This window comes from Monopterus albus, unplaced genomic scaffold (genome assembly GCF_001952655.1).
Source record: "Monopterus albus unplaced genomic scaffold, M_albus_1.0 scaffold33.1, whole genome shotgun sequence".
In the NCBI taxonomy this organism is placed as follows: Eukaryota; Metazoa; Chordata; class Actinopteri; order Synbranchiformes; family Synbranchidae; genus Monopterus; species Monopterus albus.
The window spans coordinates 519,181-536,042 of NW_018127913.1; the positions used below are offsets into that span (position 1 = coordinate 519,181).

Consider the following 16,862-nt stretch of genomic DNA (forward strand, 5'->3'; position numbering starts at 1 on the left):
GAATGCCTTTCTTGTACAGTGAACCATGTAATTGATTCATTCCTCCTCTGACAACTCCTCCCAGCCTTTACTCTGAATAATTAACTTTGTGTGCACCACCTAAGATAGCTTAACATTATGAGGGATGTTTTAGAGCATATCTGCTGTAGGTGGGTGTATACTAACATGGCCTGGAGGATAACCTCCTAGTCTGACTAGGTACATTTCAGAGAAGTGTTGTGTGAAAGTAAATGGTTTTATGACAGCATTAGCAAAGGTGGTGAGAATCTGTTTAGTACTTGCTGAACCTCTGCACTTTATTTTAATGTGCTTATATTTTAATGTTTCTATTTTACAGTCATGTATAAAGTCTGTGTCTTTGAGTGCATACAGTTTCTACAGGTCATAATTTTACTCCTGAATATTTTTGATTCACTTGATTACTGATGAGAGCGTTAGTAATGTGCTAATAGTTTGTTTCAGGTCATAGTGCCTTTGCAAACAGTGCTCTGATATATGACAGTATTGTCCAGTTGTTCAGAACAACAGATTTATGGCCTGCTGCCCTGAAAGCGGATATGTGACTTACTCAGAGGTGGCTTACTTGATTTGACTGTTGCCATGGCAAATCAAACAAAAAAAGTTATTCAGCAGTGTTTGACTGTGCAATAATGTGTGTGGTTTCAAACAGCAGAGGGAATTCATCATTTCATCGCTTTCCATTCACCACTGCTTGATCACTTTGTTCCAGCACAGTGTCTGCTTACTCTAATCTTCAGTATATTCTTGTCTTTTCAATGAGATGAGAGTGCATGTGCTCATGTGTTCTGTCCACCAGTGTTCAGTTTACCTTTCAGTTTGGACACTGATCATGACAGAACAGTCTCAGTGACACAGAGAGATGAACGGGAGACAGATGTACAGAGGAGAGAGGTGACCTCAGGATAGAAAGCTGATATCATGTTCCTGTGAGTGCTGGAAGTGTTGGCTATAATGCACAGTTCTTTATATAGTCGTGCAAGAAAGACTTGGTGAAATCAAGACAGGAGCTCTAATGTTAGCGGTCTGTAACAGCAGCACAACTTTAGGGTGCTTTACAGCCTGTTGCATCACTTTACTGTGCTGTAATGATTAATCTACGTAGCATCCTACCCTTAGTGGCTTGGTGACCCACTAAACAAACACAGATATGAATAGCAGTGAACATAATATTGTTGAAGTAAGACAAATTTGTCACTGGTCTTATCAAATTACCAGAGTGTGACTTTGATTGTCATGGCAGTTTTATCTTTTCATATCCTGTCTATAAAAAGATTTGTAAAATGTAAGTAATAGAATACATTAATGGTGATTTTATGTTGTTTTTTTTTTCCCAAACATCACCAGCCTTTACATTACACACTCATAGACTGTGTGACAAAAGACCTGAAAACCTTGTGTGTCGGGGTAAAAGTTCTTCCATGATACATGATCAGGGAAATGTGTAAAACTAGACACTTGGTAACCTACATGGATGCCCAGTGACTCCCTCCAGGGCAGTAACTGATTGAATCTTGTTCTTGACTAGCCTAATGTTTAGAACTGCCCATTCACTGGGCTGGTGTGTGTGACACACCAAAGGGTGTGTGTAAGCTAGTCATAGTGTGTGTTTAGCGGTGTGTGCATGTGGATATTATAGAGAAGGTGTATGCTTCCATGTGCATGTGGGTGTCTCCGCAGAGCTCACAATGATAGAGAGCATGCGTGTTGCTCCATTCATTTGACTTTGCTCTTGCTTCATTTTAATCACTTCATTGCAGATGCTTTTTTCTTTGATTCATACTTCCTGCTGTACTATTTACTTTAGTGAGAATTTTTTTCCATTCCATTTTTTCCCTAAGAAATATAGAGAGAGAGGGTAGGAGGAGCCGGACCGAGAAGTGTGGCTCACTCTCTCTCTCTTTCTTTCTCTCTCTCTCTCACACACACACATGCTGCCTCTCTTCCATTCTGTCATTGCCATCTCGGCAGAACAGAGAGTGTTCGTTCCCAGCTCCGCTGTATGCAGGGGGAAGCACACTTTTGGCTTTGTTTAAGTCAGATTTTACAGAGGAATATTCATTTTCTTCAAGATAGTCGAAGGATCAGGAAGAACAAGGAAAATAAAGTAAGAAAAAAGATCACAAGGATTTGTTCTTAATTTTTTTTTCCGGTTGTATTGAGAGGCATGTGACAGCCGGTTTTACCACTGAATTCTTTGTCACAACAACACGTGAGACAGTCTAATCGCTCTTTCTTTGATGTTGTGCTTTTTAGTTTTACTTTGAGAGAATATACTGACATAAGACAAAATGGTTGCTGGAATGCTGATGCCCCTGCGGGACCTAAGGGCCATCTATGAGGTCCTGTTTCGAGATGGTGTCATGGTGGCCAAGAAGGACAGGAGGCCTCAGATTAAGCACCCTGATGTGCATGATGTGAGCAACCTTCAAGTAATTCGTGCAATGGGCTCTCTTAAGTCCAGGGGCTATGTGAAGGAGACATTTACCTGGAGACATTTCTACTGGTACCTGACCAATGAGGGCATTGTTTACCTGCGTGACTACCTCCACCTGCCCCCTGAGATTGTCCCTGCCTCCCTGCAGAGGGTGAGGAAGCCAGCTGCCTCTCAAGCCATTACCCAGCGTGCTACACGGGTCCAATCTGTTGAAGGTCCTACCTCTTATGTTCCCAAGCCAGGACGCAGGGGTGAAGCAGAGAGCCAAGAGGCAGTGGCGGAGCGTCAAGGCTATCGCCACAGGATGATGGGTCCAGGAGAAAGGGAGAACTACTTTGATAGGACCCCCAGGTTCAGGGGCCGTCCACTGGCTGCAGAACCAGTCAGGCCAAAAGCATCATGGGAGGGGGAAGACCATTCTCAGCCCCTCTTCAGCAAGGAAAGCAGCATCAGAAGTGAAGCAGAGGTGATGGAAGAGAGCAGGATGAAAAGACTCTCTCGTCAGCAGCCTGCTGTAGGCAGAGAGAGGCCAGTAATGACATCACAGGAGAGAAGAGTGTTTGAGGTCCAAAAAGAGAAAGTGCTTGTGCCTGTTCAGATGGCAGCTTTGAAACAGGATGTACAGCAGACCACTCAGACAACAGTGTCCTCCAAAACAGCCCTCCCATTAACTGTGGCTGCTGTCACTGAGGCTACAGCTGCTGCAACATCAAAGATTCTAGGAGAACCCAAAACAAATAAGGAGAAGCCTAAAATTACTGATGAAAAAACTTTCACAAAGTCTAGTGAAATGTTCACAAGCAAATCAGTCATCACAAGATTTCCTGATACAGAGATCAGAGAAGACAAGAGAAAAAAGGTCACTGTGGATCCAGTTAAATCTGCAGAGGTGAAGGCTAGAGCTGAAACAGTAATTGATAAAGTACAGTCCCAAGCACTTATCACAATGGCTGCTCCTCGGGAACCCACCAGTCTCATTACTGACACTGCCACAGCTACCAGTGTCATCACAAAATCTATCAATAGAGATGTCACAGGACAGAAGACCAAAAAGGTGATTGTGGATCCAGTTAAGTCTGCAGAGGTGACGACTATAGTTGGAACCGTAACTGATGAGGGGAAACCCCAGACAGTTACTGCAATAGCATCTGCTCAGGAATCCTCCAAATGTCTTACTCCCACTGATGCCGCCGCCTCTGTCATCACAAAACCTGTTAATAAAGATGTCAAGGAAGAGAAGCTTACAAAAACAAAGGTTACTGAGGCATCACTTAAACCCACAGTAGAGAAGACCCCAGTTCCAGTAGAACCAAAAACAGATCACGAGAGAGCCAAAAAACCTGCCAAAGTAACTATCAGTCAACAGACCACTACACCCAAACCTGACAGCAGCAAGAGCAAACCAGAGGGGTCTACTAATATAGCACAGGAGCTCTCCACAGTTAAAGTGTCTCAGGAACCCATTGGTATGACAATGACCTCAGTGAATCTCTCAGAAAAGCCTAAAACTGATGGCGTTCTCCAGAAAACTATTACAGTGACTGAATCCTCAATACTTGAAAGTAAAACCACCATTAGTACAACAAGCCTTATGGCACCTGTGGCCAATGCTGAAGTTGCACAACCAGTCACGGGGGAAACTACAATAACAGAGATGATTAGAAAACAGGGAAAAAGAGATGTAAAGATAACTGCTCATGTCAAGAAGGATGAAAAAGTAGCACCAGAGGAGGAGCTTAAAGACTCAATACAGGGCCCGACATTAGTGCAAAAAGACACCTCTTCACCTCAGCACAGTCACAATGTTGTCACCACAGAGGTGATTAAAGAGACCAAACAAGTGCTTGAAGGAAGCTCTAAATCCAAAAGAAAGAAAAAGAAAGGTGAGATATCCAAGACTGTCACTGCAGAGGAGCCAGCTGCCACAAAGGTGGAGGAGATAAAAACCTCTGAAGACAAGCTCCATGAGGAGGTGGTAAAGAATACCCTCCAACCCTTACCAGTGATGACCTCAGAGCCCAGTATAAAGACTGAGGGGGGAACACCTGTAGAGAAAAAAAGGAGTCCAACAGACATTGATAAAGATCAAATAAAAGAAGTACCCAAACACGCCGATGGCAAACCAAAGGAGGAAGTTTCTGAACAAGCTAAGACTATTTCTGAAGAAGAATTAGGTCAGATTCTTGCAGTTTCGCCAGTGGAGCATACAGATGATGCACAACTAAGAGCAACGGTTGAGGAAAGCAATGTCAGCAAGATCACACATGGACCATTACTCTCCAAGGGTGAATTAAGTGCTATGTTGCCCCACATGAAGTCAGAGGAAACTGCCATCATCAAAGTGGAAACAGGGAAGGTGAAAAAAGTAATCCAAGTTGAAGCCATACAAGAAAGCTCCAAATGTGAAGAGGAAAGCCCTGCACCACTGTCAGAATCTCAGAAACCCACAATTGTCACTAAATCCCTTTCAAGCACAGGGAAAGCTACAGAGGAATCTTCAAAGGGTAAGAAGAAAGGCAAAGAAAAAAAGCAGGCTAAGGCCTCAGAATCAGAGACTGTAACCACAAAGCCTGTCATTTTGCCTGAAGTTTTGCCATCCACTATGATTACATCATTTCCTAAGGCCACAGGTAAAGGCAGCCCTGTCATGGCCTCTGAACTGACAGAAACCAGTGTTTCTCCAAAGATTGTTCCCAAAAGAATGTGCAGTGAGGAAACCAGGCAGTCAGCAGCTGTGCTCTCTGAGGCCCCAGCAGACAAAGGGGAGGCGGAGCCAGTACTGCTCAATACAGAAAAAATCAAGCGGGAGGTTCCGAAACCAAAAACATCCTCCACTGCTAGGGAAGCACCCGCAGCCGGAGAATTAGCGTCAGCAGCAACAGTAACGGCAGAGGCAGGCGCAGCTCCAGCCCACGGCCTCCCAGAGTTGCACAACATTTGACCACTCAGGCAGCAGAGCACAGCACACAGAAAAAGCTCTCTGTAACTGAGGCCTCAGAGCACGAGGAAGAGAAGAAGAGGGACTTGAAGGAGGACACACCCTCTGTGACTGCCACACCTGGGGCTTCCCAGCCTGCACAGCCTGACTTGGGTGACACCTGTAACTCTAAAAGCCCTGACACAGACGAGGCAACCATGAAGAGGAAAATTGTAGTAGTAGAAGAAGAGATAGTTGAGGTGAAGCAGCTTGTTAATCCTCAGGCAGCTGGGGAGCAGACATCTCCTCCACCACCTGTGCAATGTGAGGCAGAAGAAGTGGAACGGGACATGGGTATTAAGGGACAGATCATATCAGAGATGGCACTTTTGAACAGGGATGAAGGGGCCAAGATGAAAGAAGCCTCAGCTGATACAGAATGGGACCACTCACTGGAGGAGCCTCAGGAGAAGAAGTGGCCTAATTTCATTGAAGGTTTGTTTGAATGCATGCCAGTAGACCTGCTTCCTGCCTTGTCCTGCTCACTTTGCATGTGATGTAATTGCTTGTGCACCTACAGTAGGTTCCCACCTTTCTTTGACGTGTGGGAGGTCTTAGGTAACGTATGTGATGACAGCTCAGTTGTAGCCCTTCCACACTATTGTGTACTTATATGCCAAGGAACATTCCCATACTGTGACTATTTGTCTCTGACTTCTTTTCCAAAGTATTATTTGGAGCAGTGTGATTACGGGTTATGACTTATAGTTAAGATATTACAGAGCCCAGCCTCTGTTTTTTGATTATGGACTAGACGCAGTCTTTCTTTAGGAATAGCTTCAGTGAGAGGGTGAGAAGAGTCCATTGAGATGTGGCTGTGATTTTATTACGTGTGTGTTAAATCAGATGAAGTATTAGTAACACTGTCATACTGTAGCACATCCTGGGGTGTATTTGAAACACTGTCACATTTCACACAGCTATTAGAACATAGATTTCTCTTCCACACATAATCATCGGTGAAACTAGCACTTAAAAACTAACCTGTGTAAGAAAACTTGACTGCAGTCTTGAGTAGTGCACGAGGTTAAATGCAATTTCCCACACTGTTGATGCATATTAGTGGCAATTATTATTCTGTGCAGTCAAAGTCACCGTTTTTGGGGTGGGGAATTCCAGTTCTGTTGGATAATAAACTGAGCTCTGCACATATTTGACAACGGTAATCTTTGGAACCATCTCTGGGTGTTTGCCAAATGAGATTCTGCAAACCTGCAGTCATTCCAGTGAGATGGGACTGTTTGGTGAAGTTCAGCCTCGCCTTTTCCCTGTAGAGATAGTTGTGCAGGAGTTAAAGCCAAACTAAGTAAGTGAGGGAGGTGTGGTGCTGCTGGGAGTATTTCTCCTCTTTGCTCCAGTAAGACTGTGCTCTTGGCACTGGTTTATTCTCTGCGGTTGTTTACTTGATTCTGTTTTTCAGCCTTTCTTGTATGTGTACCCCCTGCATGCCATTATGTAAAGTTATGCTAAGGATATGGGAGTTATGCTGACAGTGTGAGACCAGCACTGTATGCACACCTCCTTTTCTGCATCTGGAAAATAAAAGTTCCAGAAAGGCCAAGGAAAGGCGCCATGTGACCGTGTTGTTGGCTCTGCTGAAGTGAAACTGGTATTGCTCCTATTAAATCATCCCAGATTTTGGAAGATGTATAATATTTCACAACTTTCATAGGTAAAATAACATGCTATTCTGTCTAGCGTGCGCATTTTTGAGAGGGTTTATGCCAGGAACTTCACATGGGCGTTGTCTGTTGTGGGTGTGAGCAACAGACAAAGACTCAGGAAGCTGGAATAGCTTGCTCACAGCTCTGCGGGTGTGTTTGTTTAGTTCCACATGTGACAGCTGCTCTGGATTCAATTAGCAGCCTAGTCCCTTTGTTCAGTCCGTGGTGCTCATCAGGAAAATCAGCCCCCTTTTGCAGGTAGATAAAAACAGTGTGACCCAGAGATAGCATTTAACTCAGATTATCATCAGAATACAACATTGCCAGTCTGTGAGATGACCACCGTGTTTGCTGACCTACTACTGACATCTGCTGTCCATTAACTGCCATTGTTATCTGTCAAAATGCTTCAAATGCAGTCAGTGCTGTTTAGATTCAGTTCCAAGTAAAACATACTGTACAGTATTTCTCATCATATAGTGGGCAGACTTTATTTATTCATTTATTTGTTTGTTTGTTATAAAGCTCAGAAGTAGTCAAAGCAATAAAAATTGTTTTTTTGTGTTTGTTTTTACTTTAGATGTGATGAGTAGGTTAAAGGGCTTCACAGAAATATTCTTTTGTGCTGTAATCCTTGTGAGTGTGGTATTCTTGGTATGTTATCATTGCACTGCATTAGTGATGTGGAAACCAGGAACAAGGAAAGTATTCAAAAAACTGACTTGTGCCATAAAAATGTTGATTTCAGAAAAAGAACTTCTTAGGCTGGTTTTGATGTCAAGGGAACACTTTGACATTGTGTGTGGCACTTTTGGTCTTCTGCTGAATACCGGGCGCTGTGCGTGCTTAAGCTGTAGCACTTTTGTATGAAGTGGACATGCTTGACAGGCTATTTGAACTATGCCCACACATGGCACCAGGGGCAGGAGACTAAATCACATCCCGGACATGCCACAGAGGTCCTCCATGTTTTCATCTCTGCATTCTTGTGCAATTGGTTAAATGAACAGCTACAGTACACTGCAGCTTTGTGCCTTTCATTATGGTGGCACATCATTTTGATGTTGTGACTCACCCGCACCATTCTGATGTCTGAGGGCTTGAATTATGAGCTTGGCCTTTTGGAGTAGAAAACCAACTGAAAAGGGACAAAATGAACATTCAGAAGTCATGGTATTTATCAATAGACTATGTTTTGAGTTGGTAGCTTAAGTAGAGTAGTAATTATTTGCTTAAAACAAAGCAAATGACCTTAGTTCTCATGCCTTATCTTTGCCTGGTGACTCCACTTGTGAAATCACTACACACATTTTATCAGACTCCTCATGATTGTCAATATGTATCGCTCTACATTTCATAAACTGAGACTCAAGCACACCAAGCAAACATTTTGTTAGTGAAGGGAAGTTGTTACAGGAGTGTGTGTCAGGACTGATAATACGGAGTTAGAATGAAACCTGAGTGGGCTGCAGTCTGCAGTCATTACATTCAGTCCAATCAGTCCAAAAGAGTTTTTGTGATATTCTTCATGGGCAGGATTAACATACATACATACATACATACGTACACACATAAACTAAAGGACAATTTTCTCCCATGAGCCAGTTCTGTGTGATCTTTCAGCACAGTGGGTTTAGCTGCCAATGTCAACTCCTCTGCTGGCAAGCACAGGCTGATATCACATTTAATGGCTGTCTATTGCAACATAATGACTAGAGGCTGGACAATGATGCAGAATATACTCGTTTTAGCACTTTAACAGTTAAGATGATGAGATGCTTTTAATCTCCATATGTTCAGAAATGCTGTTGGGCTGTTTTTAGCCTTATAAGGTTCACCCGGGTTTGACCTTTATGTTTTTACTTTTATTTTATACTGTATTATCTCAAGGGGCACCACCTGTTTAGATGAATCTGATTGATAGGTAGAGGGATGCAGATTGATTAAAGAGGTATTTCCCTCTGGACACAAGCTTAGAATACCTTTGGGCTATGTGGTCTATTATAGATGACATGTGCATGAGGAGCCTGGCAAGTTCAGAAGTTTGTGAAGGCACATGGGGATATTCATGGAGGAATTCGATGCAATTATCTATAAATCCACTCCATGGTTTCTCAGTATAGATGCCTTCATTGCACACATTGCATCCATCCATGTTTCATGAAGGAAGACAATCCACGATCTGCTCTCCAGAAACAGAGTGGAATTGCTTTTAGCATTACATACAAATGGAACCAGTTGTCAACACTACAACTGACAAAGCTATACAGAGTCTACTATATTTAGAGAATGATGCACATCGCTGTGGTCCAGGAGCAATAGGGGATGAACACTGAGAACTCTAGCCATGCTCTCAGTCTGTCCATCATTAAACTCCAGTTTGGTGATGAACATTTTGTGCTAGACTTTCTTGTTTTACTAAATATTCCATCAGTGTTAGTCCTCAGTTTTCATATTTACTGATTTTGTTGCCATATATTTAATGCTCCTGCCAGTACTTTTTCCCTTAATGCCAATAAATACATCCAATTTAACCTGTATCTTTTACTGTTTAAATGTCACTAAGTAACAGTAGAATAAACTGAAAGTCCCAGATCACCACCAGTTTGTTATATCACATATTGTGTTGTGTTTTGCTGTCTTTAAGTAAAACGGGTTTCCTGTGATATAATTGTGACCAGTCTGCCTTTGTACATGCTGACAATATTATGACTCTAGCATATGTTAATCAAGCTGTACCCCAGTGGACACTCCGATCTCTTCTCTGGCTGAGAGCTGTGATATCACAGAGCATACCCGCCACTGGCAGCATCACAAAGAGCAATAGAGGAAAAGAGAGAGGGGGTCTGCTTCTGTTTGTGGGGGTTGTCTCTAGGGGGCAAGTGTAGCCAAGAGTCTCACCAGAGCTCTTCCATCTGTTTCTAACTGTGACTCTGTGTGATCATCTGGCTCTAGTGGATATTTATAACAGTCAGTCAGCTCCAGCCCTCTCCCCCTGGCCACCCACCCCTCTGAGCCTTCTAAGCCCTTTGCCCCTGCCCCCTTCCCCAGGCTTGTCATGTTGTCCCTCCTCCTCTGGCTATGGGAGAAAAGGCTGACGGATCCAAACAGCAGGCACTGGCTGTCAAAGTTTAAGACAAGGGAGAAACAAGGCAGTTCAGAGCAAACAAGAGCCTCTCCTGTCTTCTTCTTCCTCTTCTGTCCAGCTCTCTTTTTCTTCACCCTCTTCCTCCTCATCCTCTCTGTTCTTAGATGAAGATCATACCTGGTAGGTCCACAGAGTGGGGTTGCTGTGCCATGTCTGTCTGTGTCTAACACCAATCGTCTGTTTGGCTGATGTTGGTGTGTTCTTGGCAAACGGACCGTGTGAATTCGGTGCACATACTGACATGAACACAACAGAGACACACACACATTCACGTTTAACAAACAGCAGCCTTCGGCGACTTCAGCTACGACTGCAGCACTGTATTCCATATTTAACCTCTCGACAATGTGACTGACATGAATTATCAGCGAGGTTGGCTGCCTTCTGTATTTTCCTTTATTTGATGGTATGATGGTATGCGGATAGACGTAGGTGAGGACAGTGGGGACAGTGTCACCCCCCCACACACAGACACACCTCCCCCTTGTCACCTTTAGGACCTTGAGGAGGTGTCTTTCTTGTTTATCTGACATTTCATGGACATCAACAAGCAAGGATGTCTTATAAAGAGTGCATTTTGTTTAAAATCTATACCTTTTAAGTGTGTGTGTGTGTGTGTGTGTGTGTCTAGGCTATTTCAGATTGCTGCATAACCACAACCAGCCACTGTCATCCAACACAGCCTTATCACATCTGCTGAAGTGTGTTTTGTGTTGTTGTTGTGTCTCAGATAAAGTTAGGGTTTTAATGCCATGTGCCATGATAACCGTAGCCGAAGGCATTATGTTTCCAGGTTATCCATCTGGCCCATTCCTGTGAATGTGATATCTCAGGAACACATTGAGGGAATTTATTCAGATTTGGCTCAAATGTCCACTTGGACTCAAGGAGGAACTGATTCTATTTGGGTGGTCAGAGATCAGGGTCACAGTGCCCTCACATTGGTCCCCTTCCTGTGAATTTGACTGGTTGGTGGAGATTTATAACTGTGAAGTGGTACTTCTTGTTTTAAAGTTGTAGCCATTACCTTATTATTGCTGTGTCACCAGTCAGTTGCAGTCCTAAAACTTAAAGATATTCAACAGCAAAAAGTCTGTGGGCTGTTGTAATTCCAAAATCCTGTCACTTTAGATAGGCTGGATGAAACAATGAGAAGCAGGTTGGACTTCCCTAAAGTTATCATTGCTGTCATTGCCTTATTGAGTTTGACTGTTCTTCTAAAATGAGTCATCAGTCAGAAATACAGATAGCAAGCTCATCTTCAGAGATGAAGTACTTGTAAATAAGGTCAAATATTGGATATAGTTCTAATTCTTCTTGCTAAATAGTAGCAATTGAAACAGAGAGATATCTAGAATAATCCTCAAATGTAGATAGCAGCTAAAGTTGGATTTGGAAAGTATTTGCGCTTCTAACGTGGTGTATTTGAAAGGATTATTGATTTGTATTAATTTCTAACATGCCAGTTTTGAACAAGGACAAGCAGACCAGAGGAAGACTTTAAGTAATAGCTTTAGGGTGGGGAAAACAGCAAGAATTCCTGCTTGTCTTTCTTAAAATCGTCACTGCTGACACACCCATGCTGTCCCACTCCCCCCTTCCTCCCTTCTCTGTGAAGGTCCACCTGTCACCACAGCCCAGATTCATCCTCTCATCCCTTCTGTCCCAACAACAAATGCCTGCAAGCCCCCAGGACCCACTCTCCCTGCCTGGTAGTTTTGGGGTATTTAGTCTCCCTGATTGTATTTTGGGGCTTAAGAAAATACAAGAAGAACATGAGAGCTCCAAGGTGTAGGATATTAGAACAGAGTGGTTTGTAAAGGTTAAATAAGCCAAGTCTCAGAGTAGCTGGATGTTGTCTGCTTTACTTCCATCTTTTTCTTCCTTTGTCTGAAATAAATGTTGATGCTAGTGCAAATGTTGTTTTAGCATTTCCGCCTTTAGGTCCAGAGAATGTTTTTGCATATTTATCAATTTGCATATGTCTCTTCATTGTGTTTATGCCTGTATCAGTTTTATTACTTTATTTTCCTTGATACTGATCTGAAGTTGGAGGCGCTGCCAGGTACACACAGCTCCTTGTGTATCCTGCATTAATCCTGTGCCAGTCCAGACTCCACCTAGCTAAACTTACAGTAACTACTTTTCTTCTTGCACTGCAAAATGACTAATGTGTGCTATTACAATGGCTTCATAAGGATCCACCCGAACCTGTTTAGTCATGTGTGGTTATGGATCAACAATGTGTGTGGGTGTGTGTTTGTGTATACTTGCTGAAGGGTGTCCTGGTGTTTCTTCGGTAAGATGAAACACTGTCTCTTAGCACTGGTTTAGTGCACCTGCTAGGCTGGAGGGACTGCCAGGCCCCAAACCGGTTGCCAGCTTTTGAACCAGCAGACCGCAAAAGACATGAATCTATGTGCATGTCCAGTGGCAACGCTTTAATGACTTTATCTTGAATTTACCCTGGAGAAACAAAAAATTGTATGCGTAAAACGCCCAACAAACAGTGCCCTCTAATACTGCAGGTATAAGCTGGTTAAAGCCATGACTTATTGGTTTATGTTTACAAAAGGAGTATTATTTACAACTTCACTTATAAGCTGCATAAGCAGTGCAGTGGTCCTGACAAAAAAGTCTCAAGAACTGTTGCATGTATTGCCACAAAAACCTTGGTTTTTGACAAAAATACCTTCTAAACGCATTTTCTCCAAACAGTGTTGTTATTATCTAGGGAACGTGCCCATATAATATACTCTAATACAATATAGATAACAAAAGGAGCAAAGTATGAGGAAACTGGGCTGAGATATAGTTTGTTTAACTCGGCTTCAATCGTGTATCATGATGTGATGATTTAATTTTTGATGACCAAGGGCAGAAAAAGGCTACTTTTGATAATAACTTTCATGATGGATATGCCACATTTAACAATAAAAATACGTCATCCCTATTAATATTTTTCATGCAATGTAATATATTTTTTTCCTTATAATTCCCTAATATAGTAAAGACTTAACCATCTAGCATTCGACTGGCAAATACTAAACATTTAGTGAATTTACTGAGCCTGACATTTTGTCAGTAATGTTTTCATGTAGTGAGAAGTTAAATACAGCTGCTGTCCCTGCTGACCTGTGCTCTTCGGGCCTGGACTGTCATGGAGCTTTTTAGTCTTAAGTGTTCCCCTTTCCACTGGCATCCATTCTGCGTGATGTCAGCTCTGTGCTCTGTCCTTGGCTCGTGCTGCTCTTTACAGCAGTTAGGACAGATACTGCACCACTGGGGTTTCGTTTTCTTCTGAGCACTGTTACTTGTGCTGTGCTTGCAGAGGTGGGAACATTAATGTTAACATTTTCCCCTGGCCATGTTTTAATGTGGTCAGCTGAATAACGAACTTATGTCATCACTTGACAATCCTTCTGTGAAGTTTGACCTTCCATATGTATGTTTCCCTTCCACAGATTGCCAAGGTTGGTGGTTCAAGCCCAGGCCCCTAGCAGGATATACTGTAGCACATTTTTTTTAACTTAAACTGACACCTGTCAGTCCAGGCATGTGCATTCCAACATTCATGCTGAGTAACATATGTTTTAGAGCTCTCGGTCTTTACATTGCTTTGTATAATTGATTGATAATTCTCACAGGGAGTACTCTCAGGCATAACAGGTTGAACAGGTGTTTGTTGTAGCTAAAGAACACTCACAAGTCATTTCTCTTGCACCACAGGTGTGAAAAATGTGGGAAGTATTTTTTTGACATGCTATGAGCATGAGTTTCATTTAACTGCCATGCAAATGCTCCTTTAGAAATGAATGCAGGAGCTTACAGAGCTGTGCGGGCTGCGATGGTTAGGTTCTGGTTGTGGCTTTGGCCAGGTTTGTGGAAAAGCCAGCATTCTTCCTGGAAACAGCCAGAACTCCCACTCTGAAGCTTCTACTTACTGTACACCAGTGTGTGTGTGTGTGTGTGAATGAGTGAATAGTTTCCATGAGTGTACTGTATATAAAGCAGCCTAAACAATGTACACCACTGTGACTGCTGCTGGTGAGCTGTTGGGCATGAGTCACAACATAAACGGTGAACTTTGAGAACAGTGAACAAACTCAAATGAGAGCACATGCTGGCTGTTCATTTGGAGCAGTAATGGGACTATGGAAACACATTCTGTCTGAAGGGTTTCTCCATTAGAGATTTCTCAGCAGTCACTGCTCCATACAGTGACGGATTAAAGTGCAGGTAGATGATTGTTGTCACCTTCAGGCAGTGCCAGGCTAGCTGTTCTAAGCTAAGCTAACTAGCTGCTGGTTTTATCTTCATGTTGTACAGAGAAATGTTGGAACCTTACTGATCTGCATACCTAACTCTTAGCAAGAAAGCAAATAAGTAGGCTATATTTCCCAAAATGATATTAGCTATTTGATTATGCTTTTAGTGGAACAACAGACATTTGTCAACAGTCAGATATCTCTAAATAATTTTGCATGGACATGTTGTGAAATAGTCCTGATGCCAGTTCATTTCCACATAATAAAAATATAGCCTTAAAATGGTTACATTTGCCATTCTTAAACTAAATTATATTATAAAAGACATTAACACCCTGTTATAAACAACACATGTATTTATTTTGAGGTGAAACGAGTGATGTTTGCTGTAAAAGCAGGTCCAAGCAGGTCAACTGAAAATGCTGCTCTGTGACTGGTTGTGGTTAGTGCAACGTGTGAGGACATCAGAGAGCCTCCTGTGTGCTGCTGGATCAGTGCTCAGTGCCATTTACAAAGGGAATGCAACATTTTTAGGTCACTTTCCCATTTAAGTGTGACCTAGGACTAGATGTACCCTGTGATCACATTGTAAAGTTGACTAGCAACAGCAGCTACGTGTGCCTGCGAGAGTATGCTGCTTCCTGCTGTCGCTGTGCCAGACACAAAATCATTACTCTATGGAGATAGGATTTATTCATCATGCTTTGCCATCTTCATTCATAGCATTTATTCTGCAAGTGATGCTGAGAACATGATACTTGTTGATTTTCAGAATGCTTACAGAAAGCCCTTAGGAGATCAAAAACTAATAATAGTAGCACCACAAGAGACTCTCCCTGTTGCTTTAGGGCTGCAGTTAAACCGCCGAGAAACATGACAACAGTGATACACACCGTCACACCCTCAGGCTTTAGCACCTGCCCTTTTTAATGCTTGTGTGTGCACAAACTGAAATATAAACACTGACTCTGAACAAACAGATGAAAATAGGGCAGTGTAGTTCTGACAAAGTGACTTTTGTTGACCTTCACATTTACATCCTGGGGTCCAGTTTTAGATGATCTAATAGTTGATGTTTCTTTCTAATGTTTATTAATTATTGCACCACTGGCTGGGAAAAATGCAACAAGTGAAAATAATTAAGAGTAAACATTGTTATTTGCATACTATATGGAGTAGTAATAGGCATAATGTATCAACCATATCTGAATCAAAGATCAGCATGAACAAAGATCACAGAGCTATGTTGAATTACCTGTCTGTTTTCTGTCTACTTGTTGAGGGAGGCAGGGCAAACCTTATTAGAAAGTGATTCCTGTTTCTTTTTAAATTGCCTCTCACCAGCCGGCACGGTGTGTGTGAAACACCGAGGGACACCCAGGCCTCTTATTGTGCCTGGTTCCGTCAGGATTGTAATGGCTGCCTCAGGGAACCCTGAGCCAAGGAATTATCTGCTGAGCTCGTATGCTGAAAGAAGCAGCTATCTGTACAGTAAGATGTGCTGTACAGGTGAGTGGAGGGAGCTGACATGAGCACTGGGTGGGGAGGAGTTACTGTGTGTTTTATCAGGGCGAAACCACATGGCTGTCGCTACTAGAGTCATGCTCAGAGAGACTGATCAAAAGTAACCAGTTTTAGACTGAAATTTTGGTTTTCTCATATATAGAACTCAATAACATGCTGCATCTGCTTTTCATTATCTACTGTATATTTATTTGCATGTCTTCTGCTGTCAGTGTAATGCACCAGTTTTAGGTGTAAATGTCTTTAAAAACACCTTGGACGTGTCACCAGTTTATCACAGGGCATCGATTTAAATCTAAAATTTAATCCACTTCAATTAATTTGTTATTCATTTATAATCTTTGAATACATTGACAATACATTTAAATGTTTTAATGGAAGATATTTTGCCACTATATGTATAACTCAGCTTGAGTTGGTTCACTGTTGTGATGCTGAAACATTTCAGAACAGATCGTGCTGGAGCAGTATCTCTCACAGGGCATACATTTAACGATCCACGGATGCTTTGGCACACCTGTGCTAAGGACATGACTATGGGAACAGTCACTCTAAAGACCAAGGTGTGGTGTCATAAATGTGTCTAAACATAATAATGAGTAGGAGTAATGTCAAACAAAACTTTGGCTAGAAGTTACATTTTATAGGCTCTTAGCTCAGTGTTTATGAGGCTGCAAGGTTTAAAGCAGTATTGTCATTGTACAGTAAATGAGTAACTAAAATTCACTTCAGTTCAACTCAAATCAATTTTATTTGTATAGCGCCAAATCACAACAAAAGTCTCAGGACATTTTACATAGTAAAATCTATACCTTACTATTATAAT

At 42.2% G+C, this 16,862-nt stretch overlaps 2 protein-coding genes across 2 annotated transcripts in view; both read left to right on the forward strand.

Moving 5' to 3' along the window:
• Positions 1 to 16,862, forward strand: part of LOC109958524 (plectin-like) — a 151,140-nt gene that overhangs the window by 57,371 nt on the left and 76,907 nt on the right. The gene's annotated exons all lie outside the window — the stretch shown is intronic.
• LOC109958499 (uncharacterized) lies at positions 2,007 to 5,929 on the forward strand. The gene is made up of 2 exons (XM_020597195.1): positions 2,007 to 5,370; positions 5,454 to 5,929. Exons 1-2 carry the CDS (start codon positions 2,310 to 2,312, stop codon positions 5,927 to 5,929), a joined length of 3,537 nt encoding a protein of 1,178 aa, XP_020452851.1. The 5' UTR covers positions 2,007 to 2,309.